The sequence below is a fragment of the Ruditapes philippinarum genome, unplaced genomic scaffold (assembly GCF_026571515.1).
Source record: "Ruditapes philippinarum isolate M1 unplaced genomic scaffold, ASM2657151v2 ctg4268_1_1_1_1, whole genome shotgun sequence".
NCBI classification, from domain to species: Eukaryota; Metazoa; Mollusca; class Bivalvia; order Venerida; family Veneridae; genus Ruditapes; species Ruditapes philippinarum.
Window position 1 is genome coordinate 1 of NW_026853275.1, and position 26560 is coordinate 26560.

Genomic DNA, 26560 nt, shown 5'->3' on the forward strand with positions numbered 1-26560 from the left:
ATCTTTGTTCATAAAATGAAATTTTGTTGCATTACATGTTGTTTTTTTTTTTGAAATTTTGAATAAGTTTTTTTTAGGAACTTTTCATTAGTTTACAATGAAAGCTCTGTTTTGTGGTAGAGGGTTTTGGAATAAACAACCATTTTTTACCCACACTTTAAAAATTTGCCCAATTTAGCAATTTTCTTCTCTTGACTATTTATTGTAAATAATTCTCAATACTTTAACCAATTCTATGTTTATTAATTAAGCAGTGCTGTTATGGCAGTAAAGGGGGAATTGTGCAACAAAATCTTACTTTCAATGTTTTGCTGCTTTATTTGAGATAACTTTTCATGTTATTTTAAATGTTTTATTTATATTATTCAATTTTTTAGGACTTTACCATAAACCTTTTGCAATGTGGGGACATACAGAGTCTTGGATCAGCTGTGAAGGCTGGATTACCTAGTGTTGTGACTGACTGTGTGAGTATAATGACTTTATGACATACATGTTTATCCAGACTCTTGTATAAATGAGCCGTGTCACGACAAAACCAACATAGTGCGTTTGCGACCAGCATGGATCCAGACCAGCCTGCGCATCCAAACAGTCTGATCAGGATCCATGCTGTTCGTTTACCAACCCTATTACAAGTAGAGAAACTGATAACGAACAGCATGGATCCTGATCAGACTGCGCAGATGTTGGTTTTGTCGTGACACGGCTGGTCTGGATCCATGCTGGTCGCAAAAGCACTATGTTGGTTTTATCGTGACGCGACTCAAATAGCTTTTTGATCTTATTTAATTCTTCATCTGCCTATTTGAATTACAATTGATAAATAGTTTGGGGAAAAAAAACATCGAAGATTTCATCTCTGCTGTGGCTGCATTACATTTTATTTTGGAAAAAGAACATGTTTATTGTTTTACATATAAACATTTTGTTCTTCAATCAGGGCTTTTTTTCACAAGTTGGGGAAGCAGCCCAGCCCTTAATTTTGGGGAAAAATTACATGGTATATTTGCAAAAGGGGAAGAAAAAACTTGATGTAAATTCAATATTTGGGGAAAACTGCATGATTTTAAAGAAATTTTCTTTGGGGAAGCAGCCCTATACCGGCCCCTGTAATAGAGGGTAAAAAGGCCCTGTCAATGTTTGTCTTCTGATAAAGCCTCTCTGGACTTAAGTCTGTCAGGGGACATTTTCTGGCTATACTTTCAATATCCACCTTTATAATTATGTAGAGAGATTTGTGCAGTTCCATGAAATCCAAAATCAAGCTTGGTTTTATCCTATAGTTACAGTTATGAATTGTATTGTATAGTGTCCTTTATAAACCAGATCAGTCAAAATTTATTGTGCTGAATAGCGCATAAATCAAACTGAAAACTTTTTCAAGGACACATTTATATAGTTGTTAGTATTATTTAATTAAACACTACTTATTTGCTGCGGATACAAATGAGTGTATTATTTAGTTTATGCCCATGAGTTATATTTTTATAGGTAAGAATGTAAACAAGAATGCTGTAAGCCTTCAGTGATCTTTGATGTTCAACATGACATCTGTTTACCTGTGGCCTTTTCACTTGAAGAATAACTGTCATCATGAATTTATTACAAAAGCCATTTATAGCTTGATGTAACATATTTAACTACTATCTTCCTCATATCATTTCAGTCTTAGATTTTATCAAACTGGCTGGCTTTGAGATTAAGTCTTGGTCGTAAAAGAGACAAAATCAGCAAGAAATGCCAGCATGGTTTTGTTAAATTGCTAACATATCTGTGGGTTGCACAGAAGACTGAAAAAGCATTATAATGAAAGGTTAAGATGTGATGCAAACTTTAAAATGCAAAATGTTTTACATTCGACTGATACATTGAAGCTAGATTTCTCTTTTATTTACAGCTATGTGGCATATTATTCTACCAGGATGAAAGTACTGGAGAAATCTTTACAGCTGACAATTCAAATGTATGCATCTGTGCACCTAAACCAGTCTGTATCAGGTATGCTTATAATGTCCCTTTTTCAGGTCATATTGAGGATTTTAACTTATTACAGGGTCTTGCACCCAGTGTTTCCATATATTAGTAATATATTGAATGTTACGTAATAATTACATTCATAATCAAAATTCAATGAAAAAAATGACACCCTTCACAATGTGACCTCAAAGTATATTCTCAAATATAGGTGGTGTTATCAGATTTCTTAGTAATAATGCCTGTTTGATAACTTATTGTTTATATCTTAACTTATTTCATCAAGTCAGAATGCTGAGAAATAATTCCATTTTGTTGGATAAAGATAAAGATAAGCCATTCAGGTTAGTGGTTGGCAATATCCAACTACAAGGGCCCGTGCACATTTTAATTTTGCAGATATAAAACGGTGATTTTTTAGAACCACGCTGGGGCTGAAATTCGGTCCCATTCGCTGCCCCAGAAAGTATAGATTTTCCTCCTAATTCTAAAAAAAACATTTTTATAAAATTATTTTTTTGAATACCATTTTATCACAATAGTGAGACAGAGTTGGACATAAACTGTAAATCTATGCTTATTCATTTCTTTGTGTTCATTATGTGCTCCAAATGTTATAAAAAAAGGTATTGCATTTCAAGTTCATTCTAAATGTTTTTAATGTTTGTAAATTTCATTGCATACAATATTTTGTCAAAATATAAAATGCATTCCTCCTATAATAGCTTAATAAAATTTGCATTAAAATAAGGAAATTGAAGAGACATAAAAAAACAACAAATATTTTATGGACTAGTTGAATAAATAAACAAATAAATACACAGACACAAGATTTATCTTCAAAATAATAACTTAAATTAACATAAATTTGTCTTTTACTTGTTGGGACACTTGGGTGCTTAAAATGCACAAACTACAGCAGGGGGGCTCTGATACATTATGTAATCCACAAATTCTTGAATATAAGCTATTGCCATTAATTTTGGTAATTAATGATGTTCTCAACTGATTACTTTTAAATTGAGTTTGGTAATTTGTAAAGATCTAATGAATATCCACCTTACAATACCCTGTTATCTTGTTGTTTAAGGGAGCAGGCTTAAAGAAGAATTTATAGCAAAGTTTGATACTTTTATTTGTTTTGAAACAAGATTTATCTTTATTTATCAAACAAGATCATTGGTTTTACAAATATTTGAAAAGCCATAAAATTGTTAAAATTGAAATTATGGTTGGATTCTATATGCCAGCGTAAGGATTATTATTTGATAGTTTATATTTCAAATCATTTTATAAATGACCCTGTGTTTACAATTTTATGACCTTTCAAACACACAAGGACTAATGAAGTGGTGATGTCACAAAACATTTATCAAGATGTCAAAAAAATGAAAAACAGACTAAGCGTGTAGGCCTTTTTTGCTCTCAGCATTTTGGGAATGCCACCAACATTTAGATTGGAAAACAGAATTTTTTTTTAATTTTTGGAATTTTAGAGTTTCTGCTGAACACGTTATGAATAATAGATGATGTCTATAGCCTGTATATTCATATTTTGTTTAAGAAATTCTTTTAGAGTGCCTTTTGAAATGAAAACACCTTTTTAAAGAAAATCACTTGAATATAAAAAAAAATATGCTGATCAACCATATGGAATTTTATAAGTTTCAATTTGGAAAAGAAAAAAAAGAAAAAACCCACTAATTTTTGGCATTGGGAAGAATGTAGTAAGTTACTATGTAAGGGAAAAAAAACTTGGTAGTCAAAATAAATCAACTAACTGCATAGCCTATTTAATCCATTCATCTTTTAGCCTATATTAAACCTCAGTATGCCCATATTTCTCAGCCTGTAATGGTATTTCAGCTTTAATTTATCATTGCTGACCTGGTCATTTATATGGTGATGAATTATTTTACCAACTCATCTCTCAGTTCATTTGGTATGCAACCTAATGAGCATAGATAGAATGTCCTCAGCTACTGTTTAATGAGTGAAAGGTTAAACTTTTCCATTTACAAGTTTCCTGTGGCTCCATATGATATGCCAATTTTACAATCAATTTACCAATTTTTGATTTTCTTGTACTACTGTCAATATATATTACATTTGATTTGTTGATATCTTTAAGGCAATAATTTTGATTTATCATTATTTAAAATTTGACATGTCATATAATTATAATTATCCAAATAATGATTGATCTGAAATTCTGAATTAAACTTGGCCTATTTTCAATGTATGGCCCTTGATTGCTTTTTAGCATTGATTCTTATTTTTCAGCAGCTGAAATCATTTACTTCAATAGCTTTTTGATATGGCAAAATAAATTCTTTAAAGTATTATTGTATATTTGATTGTCCGATGGAAATAAATTATGTTAGATTTAAGGTGAATTTTGCATATTCAAATTACATATACTCAGATTTTTGTCTTCTTGTAAAAGCTACATTATAAATTACAGTGTGATTTTATTTTATTACAATTCTGTTCAAACATTGTTAAATAACTTAGTTGCTCAATAAATGTTATGGTATTTAATGTATATTCAAGAAGCAAACAGCTTTCTTATTGTGGTCAGCTACCATAATATGTTTACAAATAGATGATGAAGTATATCACTTACATTTGATAATTTATCACTATTTTATCTGTGTTAGGAGATGACACTATTTGTTTTGTTGGATCATTGAAATTCTTTTATCACTTAATTTGAAGCTAATGTTGACATTTACTGTTCAAAACTTGCTATCAAAGTTGTAAAACTACCCCTTAGATACAGAATATTGTTGTCTTATTAAAGTTTGGTACATTTGTCAAAAATTCAAATCTTTCATATTAATTTTGTGAAAATTCTTGCTGACTTGTATGGCAGTTCTGTTGTATATTTCAAAGGGGCAGTATTTTTTAACCCATTTTTAAGATGGGTTTCATAAATGGGTCTTTTCCTATTTGCTAGTAATTACTATTTTTCTAAATGTGATTACAAAATTCACAAATTTGTTTTTATGTTCAATATCTGTTTTTTTGTTTTGTTTTTCTTCTTCACAATTAACACAAATTTGTTAATTTACAAATTTGCTAAATTCGATCAGTCAGCCGTATCAGTGATATCTTGCATTACTATTATAAGAAATAATGTTGCTTAAGTTTTAGTGCCCCATTTGCTTTTTATAATCTAAATCATGTTGGATGGAAATTATTTTTTAGCTAGAACTCGAAAAAAGTTTGTTTAGTTACGGTAACTTATAAACCCAGAATACAATACAAACTTTACATGACCTTGACATTTTTGTGCTATCAATGGTGAGAAATGGGAGGAATGTAAACTATTCATATTGACTATTGTTTCAATTCTTATCTGATTAATTGTCTAGTTTTATCTTAATAATTTCAATTAGCAGCTGACATTTTGATATTGAACTAGCCTCTTTAATCAGTGTTATTAAAGGTGGAAGAAATTGATTGGTGTCCAATTGATCCTTATTATTGATTAAAACATGGGACTTGAAGTGTTTATATTTCCAACCAGAAACATTGACATGACATGAAGAACTGTTTAGTTTGCATTTCAAAAAATGAATTTTTAAAAAAATAGAAAAAAAAGAAGATATTTTTTAGTTTTAAATTGGTATCAGCTCCCAGTTGTAGATTAAAAATCTTGAGATTTTATGCATTTTCATCAAGTTTTGCAAAGGGAATAAGAAGTGGTGATAGTTGATAGAGTAGAGGTAGGAGATAATGTAATTTACCATGCCTCAAGAGAATAAAAAGTATTAAATACTTTATAAAAAAGAATATACTTAAACGTAATGCTTTCAGACAGTTTTATTGCTAGCATTACCCCCTTTAAACTAAAGTCCTGTCAAGAGTATGTCCAGATAACACTGTTTAAACAGCAGTGCAAATACTTCACTGAAGTCCCTGTATGATAACAGACCACTTGTAAAACATTGGAATATCTTGAAAATGAGCAAACTTATAAGCTGCCTTTTACTGCAGAATGTTTATTGGTCTTAAATGCAAATTTACTTTGGGCACTTGAATAATTTCATGCTATTGTTCTCCAAGCATTGTGGGTAATTGATTTTAAGACTGGAAATTAATGGCTCTTCTATGTTTTAATTTCAATATTTGCATATTCAAGGCCGGCTTCGTAAATTGAAAGTTGTTTGATTTTTTTGAGATACCAGAATGCTGTTTTAATTGATTCCGTTGCAAGGTTTGTTTCTATTGTTCTGTATAGTGACAGAAACCGGATCTGAATTCAGGAAAGAGCTAATTAAAAAGGAGATAAGCGATTCATTGGCAAACATTGCAACAATACTTTTCACCTGATCGTATTTGCTATAGAAAATTATGGGAAAATTAAATTGTATTTGATTTTTTTTCTGTATTTTGTATTTATGAACTTGTCTTCAATAAAATATTCAAAAATCAACTGAAGTTATCTTGATAAAACATTGATTTATTTATTCAAAGACATCTACTCCATCAAAAAGCTTACTTTGTCTCATAATTTAGTGTGTTATGGTCTTAGGAGAATTGTCATTGCCTTTAATACTGATGATTTAAGGGACATTGTCATTGCCTCAAAATGATTTTACTTTAACCCCATTTACCCTTGTTATAATTTTCTACAGTGTTAAAAGTATGGATTTTTGTTTGTTTAAGTTCATTAGGATTTAAAGCTTTCATAGATTATTAGTAGATTATTAGTTGAGAAAATTAGAGGAAAGTATTTGTTCTCCATTGATCTGCCCCTTAAAACCTGATTGAAAACTAGATTTAATACAACTGAAATATTAATGTTTGTCTCCTCAAATTTCAACTGAATATTTTTGTGTAAATTAAACAACTATAAAGGGTGTTTCATCACAATTTAAATTGTTTTGGAGGTTTGTTTTACCAGTCCATGCATAACCTTGTGTAACAAGGTAAACATTTGGATGATGAACTACATGTTGTAAAATTGTAAAATAAAATGATGTTCATTGGATTTTATGATGTAAGGCCACAATAAAATTCATACATTTTTAGCTCACCTGTCACAAAGTGACAGGGTGAGCTTTTGTGATCGCTTTTCGTCCGGCGTCCGTCATCCGTAAACTTTTACTTTAAATGACATCTCCTCATAAACCACAAGGCCAATTTCATCCAAACTTCACAGGAATGTTCCTTTGGTGGTCACCTTTAAAGATTGTTCAAAGAATTTAATTCCATGCAGAACTCTGGTTGCCATGGCAACCGAAAGAAAAAACTTTAAATATCTTCTTAAAAAAAACCATAAGAGCTAGAGCTTAGATATTTGGCATGAAACATCTTCCAGTGAGTGTCTACCAAGTTTGTTCAAATAAAAGGCCTGGGGTCAAAATTGGCCCCGCCCCGGGGGGTCATGGATTTTCCCAATATGCATATAGTAAAAACTTAAAAAATCTTCTTTTAAAGAACTCAAAGAGCTATGGCTAAGATATTGAGCATCAAACATGTTCTAAAAGGTGTCTACTAAGTTTGTTCAAAGAAAAGCCCTGGGGTCAAAATTGGCCCCGCCCCAGGGGGTCATTGATTTTCCCTATATGCATATAGTTAAAACTTAAAAAAATCTTCTTTTAAAGAACCAAAAGAGTTAGAGCTAAGATATTTAGCATTAAACATGTTCTAATAAGTGTCTACAAAGTTTGTTCAAATAAAAGCCCTTGGGTCAAAATTGACCCCGCCCCGGGGGGTCATTGATTTTCCCTATATATGCATATAGTAAAAACTTAAAAAATCTTCTTTTAAAGAACTCAAAGAGCTATGGTTAAGATATTGAGCATCAAACATGTTCTAATAGGTGTCTACCAAGTTTGTTCAAATAAAAGCCCTGGGGTCAAAATTGGCCCCGCCCCGGGGGTCATTGATTTTCCTTATATGTGTATAGCAAAAACTTAAAAAATCTTTTTTGAAAAAACCCAAATAGCTAGAGTAAAGATATTAAGCATGAAACATCTTTTAGTGAGTGTCTACAAAGTTTGTTCAAATAAAAGACCTGGGGTCAAAATTGGCCCCGCCCCGGGGTCATTGATTTTCCTTATATGTGTATAGCAAAAACTTAAAATCTTCTTTGAAAAAACCCAAATAGCTAGAGTTTAGATATTAAGCATGAGACATATTCTAGTAAGTGTCTACAAAGTTTGTTCAAATAAAAACCCTGGGGTCATAACTGGCCCGGCCCCAGGGGTGTCATTGTTTTTAACTATATGTGTATAGTAAAAACTTAAAAAAAATCTTTTAAATAGCCCAATGAGCTAGAGCTTAGATGTTAAGCATGAAACTTCTTATGGGAGTCTACCAAGTTTGTGCAAATAAAAGCCCTTTGGTTAAATTGGCCCTGCAACGTTTGGGGGGGGGGGGTTTGGGGGGGCCTATATATAGGTGAGCGACCTCAGGGCCATCATGGCCCTCTTGTTTTTATGTTTTCTGATACAATTTTCAATATCTAAATCTGTTTTATAAGTATTTATTAAAGATATGTCTTAAAGGGACTCCACTGAGGTTTTTTGACATAATGGGACTGGAAATAATTTTTGAGATTATTTCTCCATTTGATGTAGATCTATACTAATAACTTATGTGCAAAATTTCAGATCATTAGCTCGCTCCGTTTTTTTTTCCAAAATAATTATTATAATAGTGAAAAATGACCCAAAATTGAAAAGCGTTTAAACGCTTTTTACTCAAATTGGACTTAGAATAGCACAAACATATGATTTTTAATGTATTTCTTGTGTATTTCCTAGTTATATTTTATTTATATTACTGTTTAAAGTGCTCATGTTATCTATAGTATGTGAAAATTAAAATGTTATGTTTAAGGCTTATAAACCTCAGTGGAGTTTTTTTTAACAAAAAATGTATATATATATATATATTTATTTTATTTAAAAATTCAACCAAATTTTTAAAACAGGAATATTCTGGCCCTTCGATACTTAAGTATTAGCAGACAGTGTTAGTGTCAACTCAAGTATTTTTTAAAAAAAGTGAGTATTTGCTGTACTAATGGTGAGTAAAATATCATATTAAGAGATCCATGACATAAAGTTGATGCACCTGTCACTAAGTATTTCATATATTTTCAGCAATATATTTACAAGTAGTCAACCAGATTATACAGATATCAGCAATCTTCCTCAATGTGTTTTTCAACATCTTCCTCTTCTGTCTTCCAGTATCATCAATTCCAAAGGTAAGGAAATGAACTGCAAGGGTTTTCTGTATCTGTTTGCCGGTAACAGTATTTCTAGAAAATAATAAGTGTAATCATGTTAGCTGCTCTGTATAATATTAATTGTAATTGATATTGAATTGGTAAAATGATGTATGTTGAGCTATGAGTTTGGAACAGTCTATTTAAAATTTAAGAGATTTCAGTAACAAATTTAAGCTATCAAACGTATACATAATATCAACAGTGGCTGCATAGCCAAGTGGTTAATTAATGCTTCAGACTAGAAATCTTAGGAACTCTTGCCATTTGGGTTCAAGCTGTTGTTTCTTTGAACAAGAAACATGCAGTCTGATCAGGCTCTGGACTGTGGCTTAGAAACTTTAAATTGTTAATTTTGATATCCCTAAAATTGATAATGGACAGCAAAAAAAATGGAAGCAGAAGAAGTCCATTTAAGAAATTAAGCATACAGAATAATCAGAATGCACAACAAATACAAGAAGCATTTATTTCTAAATAAAGAAAAGTTGAAATTGCCCACCATGGAGCACAAGGGAATATAGTCGAGTAGAAACAGTTTTAAGAAAATATATCTTTGAACTGTCACATATATTATTAAGATTGTTATTTGAAATGTTCATACTAAAATATGTTTTTCCCGTATTTACATTTTGGTATAAACGTATTTATTGCTTCTTTCAGTTGGCTTTTTACCAGTATGCAAAGTGGGCAGTGATAATGTACTAGCAGTTTTAGTGGTAAGACATAAAGATTTTTCCTGTTTGTAATATCATTATTACTTATAAATGTCATGTAAAATTCATTTCTTGTAATGTTTTCTGAACCTATTTATTTATTGATTGCATTTATTTTACAGTATTGTAAATTCTTTGTTTATATCATAACTTCTCTCAACAGAAGATTGAGGATCGACTTATTATACTGAAAAGCCAAAAGGCTGATGTTGAAGAGTTGGTCAGATATAAACAATTCACTCCAAATCTTTTCTAAAATTTCGTGTCACAAAATTTTCATGGCACTTTTAATGACCATATGCATTAATATGTTAAAACATTAAACATCTGTTTTTCAGTAAATCAAGTAATATTAAATGAGTTCTGCATGTTCCTGCATAAATTATCCTCTTCCAGTCTATCAGAGTTTAATATCAAGGCATCACAAAGCATTTACAGAGACCAACTGCAAGGATATGACCCCACAAAAAAGTGTAAAAATGGCTCAAATACTAAAACAAACAAACACCATATTTTACTATTCCTCAAGTTCAGATAAGTTGAGGCATTTGATTTATAAGAACTAGATATTTCTTCACCTCCAAGTTCAATAAGTAATTTTATTAATTTTGAATGGAACTTAATAAAAACTTAAACTGTCATATTCAAGTATTCAATATAGAAACTGTGGTTTAATTAAGAACAAAATTTTAATTATGGTAAATCACAGATAATATTCAACTTCTATCTACCTTGTTCAAGCAGACATAAAAACCAACCCTATTCTATTTCTCTTAAATAATTGCGGATACAACAATCTCTAATTTAATGGGAGTGTGTATGTCTTCTTTACAGCAAATGAAACATGAAAAAAACTCAAGAAATATTATTAATAATATGGGGTTTAATATTACCTTTAATTAAAGCAAGCAGCCATTCTGTAAGAAAATATGCTTGAATTTAACCCTCTAGACAGTTGAAACCAATTCATGTTTCACAGAAAACATTAGCATACAAATGTTGTACAATCTTTTCAAATGGATATGAGTTGTTTTCATGCAGAATCTTTCTGACTAACAGAAACCCCTAAAGGCATATTTTGGCTGTTAGTATTTTTTCCCCTATTTCCCTCTAAAAAATCATTTGGAAGTGATATAAATATTTTGCAAGCGACCAATATATTGAATAAGCTGTGGTGTTTTCAAAATTAGCTGTATCCAGAAACGTGCCTGATATTTGGTTAATATAATTTCTCATCTAAATAGCTATTGACCTTTGTCAAAATGGCAGTAATTGAGCTATTTCCATGCAGAGAAGCCTCTTACAAGTGCTTGCCATTGGACCTCCACGTCACTATTATAAGGAATGTTTTCAGACAACATTGATCAAGGAATGAAATTAATTCCAACAATATTATTGCATTGTCTCGGGCTTACTGGCAGACTTGTTCTGGGAGTATTTTACTAAGCACGTAAAGGCCTCTGTGTAGAGTCTGCATTGAATGTAGTTCGTCTGCTGACTGGCAGTATGATATCACGCATAATTTGGAATATCTTTTATGTATTTTTTTTCTACCAGATTATATCCAAAGAGTATAGATTTTTTTTAACAGTAGACAAATCAGATTTTACGCAATGATAAATTTTTTGCGATTATATAAAAATTTATGAAAATGTAGAATATTTTGGTGTTATAATATTTTTATTGTCAATTCATCATCATTGTAGCTTTTCTCTGTTAAATAAAGTGCAAAGAACAACTGTTAGCTCCACTTTTTGTAAAAAACAAAAAATGGAACTATTGTCATGGCACGCATTAAACTTTTTGGTGAACCTCTTTGAGGGAAAATACTTAAATGCAAATTAGTTTAGTTTTGTTAATCTAGGGTTAAAAAAGAAACAGTACTCGTAATTCTGTATATTGAAATTGTTCTTAAAGTTCAGTAGGTTTATGGTCAGGTCTATGAACTAAAGATAAAGATAAGTACTGGAGCAGAATCCAGGAAAACATAACTGTCAGTTGATTATTTAGAAAAAAAAATGTTTAAAAAGGAAAATGAATGTTAAATTTTTAATGTTTGATAAAAAAAAGAAGAAAAAATGAAAAAGAAAATTACTGCTTAAGCGGCCAATTTCACATGTATATATGTTAAGCATAAATTAATAAAATTGAACATATTCTATCAATGACAGACTTAGTATAAAGCTATTCCAGTGACTAGGTGCTAAATTTCCAAATTTCAGTTTTGGACAGATCCAATATATAAATATAGAGTAACATTGAAACCAGGATTGGAGAAAATTGGTTAATTTCCTGCTAATTAAGCAGTTGTCATTGTTTTTGCAGTATGTTTGCAAGGAAATCAATGAAACAGTTAAAACCAGGCTACATCAAGTCATACAACAGGTAAGCTATTGTCTATAAATGAGTGTGCCATGTTGCATATCCATTATAAAACAAAATTCAAACCATATTCTGTTGCATTAAAGAAATGAGAATTCTTTGCTTCTACCAGGAAATGGAATAAGTTACTTTCTTTAATCAAAAGGTTATCATTGCAAGCAGAAATGTTAACCTCATTTCAATGACATTTTGTTTTTATAGGCTTGAGGTTTTATGTAATATAAATATATTTGATATTAAATAAAGTAGGGGATAAAACTTATGGATCAAACTTGTCTGCAGTTTATGATAAAGAAGTTAAAATATTGTCCTGCAGATACTAAAAGAATAACCTACCTGCATGTTTTAGGACAGCTTTTCTTGAGAGATTTTATAATGCCACTAGAACTATAAGTCTTGGAAATTATGGATTTATACAAAATTTAAAAATTAAGTTCAAATTTAGAAGTATATCATATACTTGATGTTGATGACTAATTTTTAAAACGTAAAGAAGTTTATTTTTGCCAGAATATTTGGGCTATATTAAACAGCCTGGTACCAGTTTGTAGAATGTCACATGACACTAGGGCATGGTCTGACATTGTTGATAAACCAAACTCCTTGTCTTAGTTACTTAGTATCTACACAGCCAACTTAAAATAAAGCTGATGAAGGCTTTGTAACACAGCAAAATTATTCTTTATAATTTATAGTTAATGATGACATCTATGAGTAATGGGAGATACTGTTTTATCTTGGTACTATATTTACCATATTTGTTGTTTTCCTACAGGGACACTCTAAGTTGTGCCTCTTTTTAACTGCATGCATGTGTGCATCACACCTTCATAACACCTTCATAGGCTTTTTGGTTTGAAGTAGTATGAATAATTCTATTGAATTAGTATTCTACATTTGACTGATTCCGGTAATTTGCATTAATGAATAGTAACTTATTCAGTGCATTGTTTTGAGTTAAGTTCAGTCCAATTTAAATACATAATCAGTGTTATATAGCATCCTTCTTAATCTCTTCAAATTAATGTTACCTCTATAAAAACATTTTATATATAAATCATGTTTCAAACAGGTAGCCTTTGGCTGCTCAAGTTATGTGGTAAGATTGTTCTGTCAAGTAAATTCCCAGTGATGAACACTGTTTCAAGTTTCAACTTCATGGGAAATTAACTGTTAATTTCTTTTGAAACACTTCCAAACAAGATTGATGTTTTAACAATGCCTTATTACAGATTCTTTAGTATCTAATCAGCACTGGTGCATTATCTCTATTTCTGGAAATAATCTAATTAAATTAAAGGGTTTTATTGGCAAGGCAAACAGATTATTTTTATTTTTTATTTTGTCAGCAGAAGCATAGCAGTTGAAATACAAGTTGTTTCAACTGGCATGTTATGTTAGGATATTGAATTGTAAATGTACATGTGTTGCCATTTATGTCTAATTTCAAATGAAAAGTTATGAATTTTTTTACTGAATTATTTCCCATTACTTTAGTATAGAGAATAGGTTCTATGACAGCTGTTGTTATGTTATACAAATACATAGAGCTGTATAAAGGTGACCATAGTTCCATTTAACTCATAGCCTGTTTATGGCAACTGTTTCTAATCATGTGACCAGTGCAGACCAAGACCAGCAGGTATGTCAATGCTGTCTGATCATGGTCTGCACTGTTCCCTATTCTGTTGGCACATATTTTGACATTTTCCCTTGAAAATGATGTATGGTTTTGTTCAGATTGAAGAAATAGGCAAGTCTGTTAAAGATTTAGCTTGGTAAGGGTTAAAGTGTTCATTTTATTAAGATGTAAAGATCAACCAGACAGTGAAGAAAAAATGAAATCTGTACCCATTTAAATGTAGAAACTGAGAACTTAACAAAGCTTTTGGCACCAGTATATAGAGCTAGGTGTGTCTGGACATCTTTGCAAACTGACCTATATGTTCTGTATTTGTTAGCTGCCTGATTTTAACAGTTTGATAATCAACTAAAAATGAAAGCCAGACAATTTCATCATACAAATTTAGCATGGAAAGGTGTGGGTGTACTTGTACATTTTGTTGTTTGTTTTGCATTAATCCAATCTATGTAAGAAAAATGTCAAGCTTAATTTTACATGATTTTCTTTTTCATTAATATCTATTTTTACATTCATTGACTTTTGTCTCACCCCCTATGTCGAACAATGAGAAGAGAAAAGGCTATGTTTAACTACTCTGATTCAGAATACGTAATTTAGCAGAAATTGCACGTTATTCAAATGGCACAAAATGTCAGCTTCATTAATGAAAAAAGGGAAGGTATTTTTAACATTCACTACAATCTTGTCTAGAAGATTGTCTTTTTTCAGTGTGTAACCTAAAGCAAAAGAGTACATAAAACAAAGACTTACCAGAAATTGTATTTTTTTTTTTTGCATTTTTTAATTGTCATAAGTAAACAGTATGCTTAAGAAAACCAGCATAACATGTTATTTTTTCTTTATCTTGAAAGCTGGGAAAGTTTCCCACTGTCTGAACGAAGATTCCTCACAACTGGAAATTACTGCCCAATATTTCTGTCTTGCAGTTATGATTAAGGCAAATAACATTAATAAAACTAGTTATGTTTGTTATCAGAATTTTACATGACGTTTAATCAATGGGAGATGGATGAGCTTAGGTGTCTTGTAGTGGAAAATTGAAGACTAGGGTTACACAGGTAAAAAAAAGCTTTTATAAAAAACATTTAACTAAAGTGAAATTTAAAAGTTTCCCAATTAAAATTTCCTTATACCCATATATGGGGTATTAATTTATATTTATAATCATTTGATTTTGTTTTTTATTGTTCTTTGGCCCCTTTCTCTTATTTGAAAATTGAACTGTTCTTTGGGGAATAAAGCTTAGAATGTAACTTCATATGTTACTTCTTTAATTTGTAGAGTAGAGTATAAAGTTACTTTTGTTTGGTAATTGAACAGTTTGTTAATTGAACAGTTCTTATGTAGCAGTTAAGCTCAGAATTAAGAGTTAACCAGTGAGGTGTGGTATATTTTATTTGAAAAATGAATTCATCTGTGTATCAAAGCTTGATATAAGGTGACTATTAGTATTACCTTGAAATTACCTACTTGTACAACCTTATAGCTATTGCAAAAATTCAGTATTGAAGACTTGATTGATTGCAATTAGTTACCATATTTATTAATATAGTATCAGACCTTACTACAATATATTATGCAGTAAAGTTTTGTTGTATATATTTTATATACAAGTATAGAGAACTGATGTTTGCATAGACACAGCTGTTGTCAGCCCTTTAGACTTCACATCCTCCAAACAATCAAATATTTATACCAACTTTAGTGGTGTATGAATACCACTGCATGTCAGGAGACATTGAGAAATAGGCAGAATGATATTAAAGTTACATTGTGAAGGTCATTCAGCATATTACATTGACTGTTTATGCTTTTTTTAGCTTTATTAACTCAATGCCTTAGGCATTGAATTGAGATTCCTTGATATGATTAAGAAATAGCACTTAACAGCTTTAATATTTCATGTCCCCATTGCTTGGGATTCATCTTTCGCCATCTGTTCTCCTGCTGGCATTCTGTCTGTCTGTAGACTTAGAAAACAGTGGACTGCACTAGTGCAGAGGCATCCATGTCCTATATGTGACACATTTTTAGTTTCATCAAACTGAATGGTGAAAATGCATTGATATTTTGGCATTTTATAGAACAACTTAAATTTAAAGACTCCTTTTGTGTGCAGATTATTAAAAAGTCATTTTAGCTCAAGAATAACTCAATTCTGTTTAATTTCAATCAAGATATCATTTTCCAGACTGAATTTTTTCTTGAAGAAGGGAAAATCATTGACATTATGAACAGAACTTTAATACAAAACAGTCTCATTTCAGTAAAATTTTAATGTACACTGTTTATGCTAAGACGTTATGTTTGTCTGATTGCTGTTGATTTTTTCTTGTTCTTGAGTATGTGATAAATGCATTTTTCATGTTTACTGCACATACCTTGAATATTTTCTAATTTGTCATAGCCACATAATTTTCAGCGTGAGCAGTTCCCGTCTGTTCTAGTGACAGTATAAATTGAATGTTTGCGGTATTTCTATGCTTGATTAGAGATTATGCAGCTGATACCAAGCTGGTATAAAATAAATCTATTCTAGCAATACAAAAACAAATCTGTTGTAGCAGTGATATCATATATACATATGAGCCGCGTCATGACAAAACCAACATAATGGGTTTGTGACCAGTATGGATCAAAACCAGCCTGCGCATCCGCGCAGTCTGATCAGGATCCATGATGTTCGCTTACAAACCCTATAACAAGTAGAGAAACTGATAGGGAACAGCATGGATCCTGATCAGACTGCGCGGATGCACAGGCTGGTCTGGATCCATGCTGGTCGCAAACCCATTATGTTGGTTTTGTCATGGCGCGGCTCATATACAATCCTTACCTTCAGATTGACAGTTCCGTATTGATTGTCATTTCGTTCATTAGTGAAGGGAGCAAAAGTTCTTCAGCTATTCATCTCATTGTCAATCTAATAGATACCAATTTAGAACTGTTTGATCACATGAGCATGTATTTCATATTGTTATCTAATTCGATTTTCTTCCGTTTTTGATTGATTGTTGCACGAAATAGACCATTAACCTAAAAAGGCACCAGAGCCTATAGGACAGAATTTGCAGAAAATATGTAATTACTTAATGACAATTCCTTCTGTGCTTGAAGATTTTGACAATCATGTTTTGAATTTTTATTTTTCTTCGGATGTTTTGTCTATATAAGTTGTGGAAATGGCAGTATTTGTTTTCTGTTTCTATTTTAATTTCAAAAATTCCAAGGGATGAAGATTTGATAATTGCATTTAGTATGAAATTTTCTTCTTAGTGTGTATAAAGCTATATGTCTCTGCTGCCTGTTGTTTACAAAATATTTGCTTGAATTTTGAAAAAGAATATTTCCAAAATATTTGCCTGTATGAAAAAAAAAATGTGGAAGGTACATTTCCTTATGTACATACAATTTCTTTCCTTGTTATAGATTTAGCCCAGATAAAGGGTATTATCAGTCATTAAATTTAAGATTTTGAATTTACTGGCCCGAATTCCAGTTTTGAATTCATTCTGTATTATACTGTTACAGTATTAGACTGTATTATTAAAGATTCACAGTGAAGTTATTATTTGACAAAATCTAGTCATGGAGTAGGTGTAATTAACATTTAAGTACAGTTGACTCTCAATAAGTCAAACTCGCTTTACTTGAAATTCCGCGTTAGTCGAAGAATTTCTAAAGTCCCGTCAAATTTCCTTCTTTATCTTTGTATTTTAACTCCGCTTAGGTCAAATTTTGACTTACCGAGACTCCTGTTTAGTCGAAAAGAAAATTTTGACCCGTCAATTAAAGTCCAACGTATTTTCATCTCAATTAGTCGAAGTGTGAAATCAGCCGACTGATCAAAGGTCGGAGACATCAAAGTGAGATGTTGTCACTCATGATTAACACGTTCCATAGAAATTTTAAATTTACGGTCATCATATATTATCAACACGTCGTATAAATGGCTTTAATCCGTTTCAGCACTTAATTGGTTTTAACAGTTAGATAACTAAATTAAAATTTGATTACATTTCTTTAAGAAAGTTGACTCGTGCCAGTCTGACGGGTGTTAGTCAAATAACAGCCTAGGTATTGATGTGTGTTATCAACGTAAATGACATTTGTATAATTAATGTTCCGTCATTTTGCATACATTAATTTGTACTTCCGGTTCACGATAGTTGCTACTTTCGTTTTCGTCCGATGATCAATTAAATCAAATATAATTGTGTGTTTCATACATGTGACATCCCGGCGGGATTTGGAAAAAATCCCGATATTTCAACACTGATCCCGATTCCCGATATTACAGCTTGAATTCCCGATATTAAAAAAAAATCAACATAAAAAAAAATCAAACACAGCACCTGTATCTAAAATGTAAACCGTGCCTCCGGGCATTGATTGTTATCTGTCCATATCCTAAATTATAGCGGATTAAATGTTGAGTCGCTAATTGACAGCAAGGTGACGTAATAAACAGTTTCAATACCCAAAGTTATTCTCACATGTTTAACTTAACACGTGTCGTGTGTCAGTCAATTGACCTCTTTTGTAATTTGGCAGTAGGTATTACACGCTACGTCATCAAAACTACCCTGTAAATTTACAAGTATGAATTCGGCTCAACCTTTGATTTTCTTTGATTAGTGCCGCACTGATAAAGATAAAAGGTGAGCAGAATCATTTAAAGTGGATCATTCAAAAACCTGTTTGAGATGTCTATAATTAACCTTTTTTTAGTCAGTGGGTAATTTTTTTGTTTTGTTTAGGAATTACACAATCATCAAGGTAAAAATGTGGATTTAATTAACGGAACGATTCTTGCATTTATTTTGAGTCTTCTACTTATGTTACGTTATTTAACTGTCAGAGTCTTATGTTCATGAATAGTTGTTGCACGTTTTCAAATAGCTTGTGTTTTAAATTATTAGCAAATTATTAGCCAATTATTATAATTCTTCAAACTGAAAATAATGACATGTGAAAATGTGACTGTTTTAGAAATAGCCTGTATGACTACACTTATTTATTTATTTATCTATTTATTTATTTTTTGGTGAAATAAATTAATATTGATCAACAAGAAAATCATAAAAAGTAGAATCCTTTAATGATTTTGAGGGTAATATAGATTCTTTGAACCAAATGTGCCAAAAACGCATTGAAATTCGAGTCGATAAAAAAATCCAGTTTTTAGCCTCAAAATCCAGCTGAAAATCCAGTTTTGGCCCATTTCATTTGTCACATGTATGGTGTTTATGTTTCACTATTAATATACATGTATTAAATTTTGAATGATATATTTTTGTTTATTTATAATTCGTAGTTGTTAGTGATTTAACGTCATTTCAACGGTTAAATATTGCAGCATTGCCGCTAACAACAATAACAAACCTACTTCTTTGCACATTTAATCAGGCACATGTATATACATGTACGAATGTCAGCGTAATGGCGACAGTTCCACGTTACTCGAATTCCGTTTCTCTCGAAGTAAAATGCCCAGTCCCTTGGATTTCGAGTTACCGAGAGTCAACTGTATATCATATACAATGAATTTATATGCAATATAAGTCTTAAGTGTGAAGATGGAATTTTTACAAGGAAATGTAAGAACTGTTAAATCAGTCTGGCTTTGAAGACATAATGAGAGTGAATGTCTGTAAACTTGTGAGACTATCAACTAAGTAAAACAAATGCTAACGATTACTTGACACTGTCATACCACTTGTCTGGTCCAGTCCAGACTACATAATGTAAATGGGTTTGATTTTTTTTTCTTGTGGGTTTACATAATTATTATGACGAAATAAAATGTCTATGTTTAAAGTAAGATGAAATTAATGTACTATTTCTACTTTAAATAGTGTGATACTATTTACAAATTCTACACTAAGTTTTTTATTAGCTGACAGTACATGCAGTTAAAAGTACTGTGGTTGGAATTATAACTTAAAAAATTGATGCACTCTTAGTATGAAATTGGTCATGAGCATTTCAAAACATCAATAACTTACTACTTACTACAATGGGGAAATGTTTTTTTTTCCTGTCACTTTGAATAATTCCACATTCGGTAGGTAAGATTGATGTTTTGGTGGATATCCAACCTATTGTCAGGCAATAGATTTACAATTTACAGTCCTCTCTTGAACCCATTGATTAACAGATGTTGTAATTTTGCCAGTAATAGACAGACATCTTTAAATTAGTTTACAGTACTCAATTTTAGTCTTCACTGGTTTTCTGATCTTTGAAGGAAATGTTCTGGTTTTAACAAAGTCTTTTTTTAGATTCAGATTGGTGCCCATTTAGTAAAAGAATACAAATTATTCATATATTTGAGTGTTTTTCTGATAGTAATCATATTCATTTAAGAACATAAAATAGTTGTATTTTGAGTTGTGGTCTTATTAGGGGCTGAAAATGTATCAAGATGTTTTTTATGATGTCTTGGTTGTATCATGCACGATACATTAAGACAAGATGATTTGAATGCAGTTTGTAATGTTCAAGTCTTTCCAAGTTAATATTCACAATACCATAGTTCTGTTTTATATTTGATTATTTTGTACCTAAGTAACTAGATCTTTGGCCAAAATATGAAACTGTTTTAGCTTTTGAGAAAAATTGAACTGTTTTGACATGTTTCTTAACAGAAGTCACAGGTTATATGATTTTACACATGGGAAAACAACTTACAAGTCATGTATTAGTTTTTCCACTTTAAAAATTTCTCAAAGTCTCGTAATGTATAATAGTAACATTTAGAGTGTTGTCAGATGAATTTATAAAGATAAGGAGTAAATTGTTTTGTTAAGTTTAATTAAATTATTGAAAGAAAGTCAATAAAATAAGTCAATATTAAAATATGGTTCTACCTCATAAATTATATATCTTTATATAATCAAAAGAAAGTAACTATAAATAAAGGGACTGTAATAATATACAGTATTTCTTTCATGTTAACCAAGTCTATAAGTACATATATGATACAATAAAGAAGCAACATAATATTATGTATTAGGTCACATGCCATTTTATATTCTTTATACTGTCTGTCTGCTGCTGATAAAGTTCCCAGTTTTGACAGAGGTCACTCGGTATGATATTCTGAATAACTTATTACAGTGTGTACAATTTATCAATAAAATATATCATTTGGTTCCTAAGAGGAGTAGAAAACACTAATTGCTTCAGCTTCTAAGTCATCATTTGTTTCTTCAAAAATCATTGTTTTGAAGGAAGCTAAAAATTTCTATCCTGAACATTTGGCAACAGTACTAATATTTTTGTCCATTCTTGAACTTGGTTTTAACTTGAAGATTATTATTCTAGTCAGGCCAATAATTCGCCCTCTGACATCAGTACATTTACGTATATGCTCTTGTTTTAAGAATGTGTGACTATCTAGGAATAAATCTCAATTATTTGAGCTCACGATTGTTTACTATTCTTGTCATGGATATAATTTGATTCCCCCCCTCCTCCTTTTGATTGTCCTAGGACACTTAATGACCTTTTATTCATCTTTGTATTTTTGGGAAGATTTTAAGTTGTGATTTGGCTTACAATTATGGCCAATTTGTTTCCCAGTTTTTTATGGAAAAGGTTTTGGATAATAATCATAATATATAGGTTGTTTTAACTTTTTATGTTTGTGTTGGCTTAATGACACAAAGTAATAGTGAATAGGTCATCTGTTCTGGTCAGAAATGCACATCATTGCATTATTTGCTTGACATATTTTAAGGAAGTTCATGAGGTGTTGCACTTTCACTTATACTTCTTCTTATACTTCTTTTGCTCTATTTTCTTTATAAGTTGTCAATTTTGTTGGTTTTGAAACATATTGAAGTTTTTTTTTCGCCATACATTTTGATTGACATAAAAATGACATGAAATTGTTGCTTTCTGATTGGATAAGATTGACTTGATACAAGAATATATGATCTTATCTATAATGTATGATTCCCCCATGATTCCTCTGTAATGTCAAGGACATAAACATTATGTACAACCTCTTCATAATTGAAATGAATGTTAATAATATAGTTTAATAATTAATTACAAAGCAGTCCCTGAAGATTTATTCTTCAGAAATGTTGTCCTTCAATTAAATATTCCTTTTTATGTGTTTTCTGTAGACAATGGGAGTTCAATTTTCATTAATACAAATTGTCAGAGGAGTATAGAAATTCTTATAGAACCTTAGGTACCCCTGGTGAGGATTATTGACATTGGTGTCTCTTGTTGTCACTTAATTAATAATAGTTCAGTGTCATAAATTTTTTATATCGTTCTTAAAGGCTGTACAAATAGATATGGTTGAAATTAAAGTTGAAAGGTATTTTAAAGTAAGATTTTCTTCAAGTACTGGTATGTATTGAAATAAGCTATAAAATTCTTGCTATAGTTTAGTCTACTTTTCATTATATCATATCCCCCCATTACCATAGCCCCATAGGGTTATGGGAAGTGGGGTAATGGGAAAAAGGCATGCAGTAAGAAAGAAAAACACAAGAAAGACCTTTAGTTCAATTTATATCATAGACGGCTGTGGGTTATAAACACATATACATGTATTAGGTTAACAGAAATATAAATGCACACACTAATGAATATATTATTTAAATGTTTCAAAATTCACAGTCTCTCTCGCTCCAAAGGTCTGTAAATTAATCTAGAAAAAAAGAAAAGAGGAATGGACACACTACATTCCAATCAGGAAATGTTACTGGGGACACTGGGTCCTCTGTGTATCATATTTAATTGATTTTGGGTTGATTGGTGAAGTGCAAGCACTGCTCACAATGATATATATGCCAGAGGATGGGTATTGATTTTGTCAGGAGACTGTGACAAAGTGATTATTCTAGTAGACAATTTCCGCATCTCGGACAACGTTTGTATTGAAGTGATTTCGTTTGACTGATTGCTTTTTACCATTTCGCATGCAACAAAAACATTACTGCCACAGATGATGTGGTTCTGTCACTGAAATATGAATTCTGCCATTTGATTTTACATTTTCACTTCTGTTTGCGATTTTTTCAGTCTCTCTTATGTAAAATTTTGACGGAACAGAAATATTTTATCAGAAGTCGACTAAAACTTCTTCTTGCTCCTTTTTGGGTCAATAGGAGGAAAAACAAAAATCTTATTTCAAAATTAATGAAGTTGTGAATTTGAGTAAAATATTTATATTTTATGAAGTCTTGATTTAAAACTGTACATGACACTTTATTTATACTTTGCATAACATAAACACATTATGCAAATATGAAATGGGGGACCCTGAGCCCATTTTTGAGTTATCTGCTGTTGAATTTTGAATTATTTGTAAGTTTAGGTCATTTCAAGGGCAAAAAACTTTTATGTAAGACTAAAAATTCAGATTTTTACAAATAGTGAATAATTTTCATTTTATTCTTAACACAATACAAAATTTTAAGGAATTCCATTAAATATTTGTGTTCCATATTGAAGAGAATTTAGGCCATTTTTGAGGAAATTAAGCTAGGTTTAGGTAAAGAAGTAAAAATAAAATCTTTATCAATTTAGGTCCAAAAGCCCTAAAAACATAAAATTTGAATTACTTACATAAATCATTTGGGGCACTTAAAGAACAGAAAATGTTATATTTGATAAGCAGAGGTCATACTTAAAACATAATGCAATTAAGGAAGTAACTAACTCAGGGTACTAGCTTGATCACCAAAATAATACTAACCGAAATCAGCATATTGTATAATGGAAGCACAGCACATTGTGCTGTCAATTGCATGTTAAAACGTTGCTCCCTAGAACAAAAAATGAGACAGTTTTCTGCACTGAAATCAATAATTGATTAATGTTAGTATAGATTCAATACTTTTGTAACAATTTTGATTGCCTTGTTCGTATTGACTGCCCTGTAATACATTTATATAATCACTATTATCTTTCCACCGTAAAACATTGAAGTGCAATTACTTAAGGTATGTAAAGAAGTTGCTGTAATAAGTTGTGTTCCCAGTGCCACAGGCATGTAAATCAATAGAAAGTTAGTCAATTACTGCCCATGTTACCTCCCAGTGAAAAATCCATTAGATTTTATGTCCATTAAACTCCAGTCATTCTTATTTCACCTGCTATAATTATGTACGGAAATCATTTAGGTGTGAACCAACATCTGATAAAAGGAATTAAGTCAAGATTTGTATGGAATCAATTTACAGAAAATCTGATTTGCCTGTTATTGTAATTAATGAAATATATATTCCCAGACTGCAGATTACGTTGTGAAGTTTTGCTGTCTGTTCCACAGTTATGCAGGTTCAAAGATTTACTTCAATTTTTTTTAGAATATGGAATATTGGAGCTTAATATGTTGTTAAGGTCAAAGAAAAGATATTGAAAAAAATATTATTGATCAATACCCAGGTTTCATTAACTTTTTTTTCCTTAAAAAAGAGATGTGAAATCATTTAAGTTGAATGCGTGGCTGGGAAAACTAGGTGATAAATTCTCGTGTATTATTGTACCTTGGATTGTTATCATTTAAAAGTTGGATTATATGTTGTAATGTTAACTGTGTAAGGTTGTTGTGAAAGACAGATAAGTAAAATACAAGATGTATGCGACCTTGCTAATTATGCACCAGTGCTTTGATGATGCATGTTGATACAACCAGAGAAACAAAAGGACCACAGTAAAGCCTTAGCTGCAGGGACTCAGTTGTCAGAAGTCATTCTACCTAATTTTTCAACAACAAGGAAGGATATTAGGATTAGTGAGCCCCTAATAAGTGAGGGTCAGGTTGAAAGGCAGGCCCTTAACTGGCATTATTACATCATATCCCTTATCAGGGTTACCTCACCTCACCTTCAAATATTGTTAAGAGTATCAAAAGAGAAAAAGAGACTCTAAAATGATTTCCAATGATTTGTAAATGATATCTTTACCTGTAGTCTTGTGCTTTTAATTCTTTGATCAGAATAGTAATGTTTAAATTATTTTTAACTTTAAAGTTTATTCCATGATTATAAGTTACTGTCGAAGAGAAATTTAATCAGCTTTTCTAGCTTTAACTTTTTTCTCTTTAAATTCTTATTAAATCAGCCATTAATAGCAGAATGATTGCCATAAATTTTCATGCAGTCATTTTTTTAGCTATGCCAATTAAGAGGTGGTGTTTCTGTAATTGATAAGTCAGTCTATAGATTGATGGAAGCTTCTTACATCTGCAGTCTAGAAAACTTAACAGTGCCATTGATCCTAGTTGACAGGCATTACTGTCCTGTACTATATAGCAATTATTTACAAAAAAATATAGTGTCTGCGAGAAAGTGAGACCTATAATGCTGTAATTATTGCCTGAATTGACAGGTTTTTGAAGCATTCTTCCTGCCGGTTGAAGGGACATCATTAGCAGACAAACACTTAGGCTTGTTAGGCCTATTGTGAATGCATCCAAAACTCAACTTGTCGCATATCTGCTGTGGAGAGAAAAGTTCAGTGAAATAAAAAGAAATATCCAGGAAATTTACAATCAGTAGATATGACAGGTTTTTCAATCGTTAACAAGTCATGTAGCATGTTAATACAGATAAAAGCTGTTATTTAATTATTCTGTTAGAGGTGTATACTTGTGCTATCGTCATTGAGTTCTGACTTTTTATTTTAAGCTATAATCGGAAACTGAAGTTTTATAGACTTCGAGATAACTGAATTAACCATGCACGTTATAGACAAACTATTTACTGTTTGTAAGGTATCATAAAAATAACAAGGAATTTATTCTTTCGTAATTCTGTTTATGTAAAGTTTACATGTGGAGGGATTTCCAGAAATAGTGATGAAGTGACTGGGATCGTTTCAGATGCATTTAATGGCATGAAAATAAGCATGTGTGTAAGTGTGTTGTTTCTCAGGATGAATTGATTCTGTATTTGCAGAAAGATGCTTAAATATTTATCTAGTGTCAACTTACAACAGGTAGCAGGGAGAAAATGGAGGCAATTTAAATCTAGAGACAATGTTTTCATAAAGCATTAGCAAAATTGGATTGTTACGAGCAAGACCACCGATTGTGGTGAAAGAAATCTAATTTAGCCATGTTAATGGTGCGGTGATAATTCGGAAATACTGAAGTTAGACTTGTAGGGAAAAAAAATTGAATTACCAAAGTAAGACTTCTGGTTGTTCTTGTTTGTGCGGAGTTTTATTATTCTGTTTGTACTTGCTGCTTCTGTTATTACGCCAAGAGGTGCAATCTTGAAAAAGGAACATGGAACAGTCGCGAAAAATGGTAAGTCCTTTATAATTAGTTTCTGTAAATTGATTCCTCGGAGCATCGATCAATACGGTTTTTACTTCAGTGAAAAGATAGATATAAAACTTAAAAAGTTCTATGATTTAGATATCATGTACATCATGGTTTTCATCACTTAGATTGTATGAAACATTTAAAACAAGACTTTGTTTATTTAAAGATTGTATATCCAGAAGTTGATAATAACTTCAATGTAAAGTGAAAGACTAGCTCGTTAAAGATACAGATATTAAAGTTTACAGTGATAACAATTAACAGTTTTTTTTCTATAATGTTGATAAATG

At 31.1% G+C, this 26560-nt stretch overlaps 1 protein-coding gene across 1 annotated transcript; it reads left to right on the forward strand.

The window, feature by feature from the left end:
* Window positions 1-377: 377 nt before the first annotated feature.
* LOC132736354 (uncharacterized) lies at window positions 378-24871 on the forward strand (the record flags this gene model as incomplete). Its single annotated transcript, XM_060723468.1, is given in 7 exon segments — window positions 378-467; window positions 1901-2001; window positions 9099-9205; window positions 9890-9945; window positions 12268-12327; window positions 22270-22339; window positions 24636-24871. Coding segments are annotated over 7 exon segments (720 nt in total), but the record flags the coding sequence as incomplete, so codon positions are not given.
* Window positions 24872-26560: the final 1689 nt, after the last annotated feature.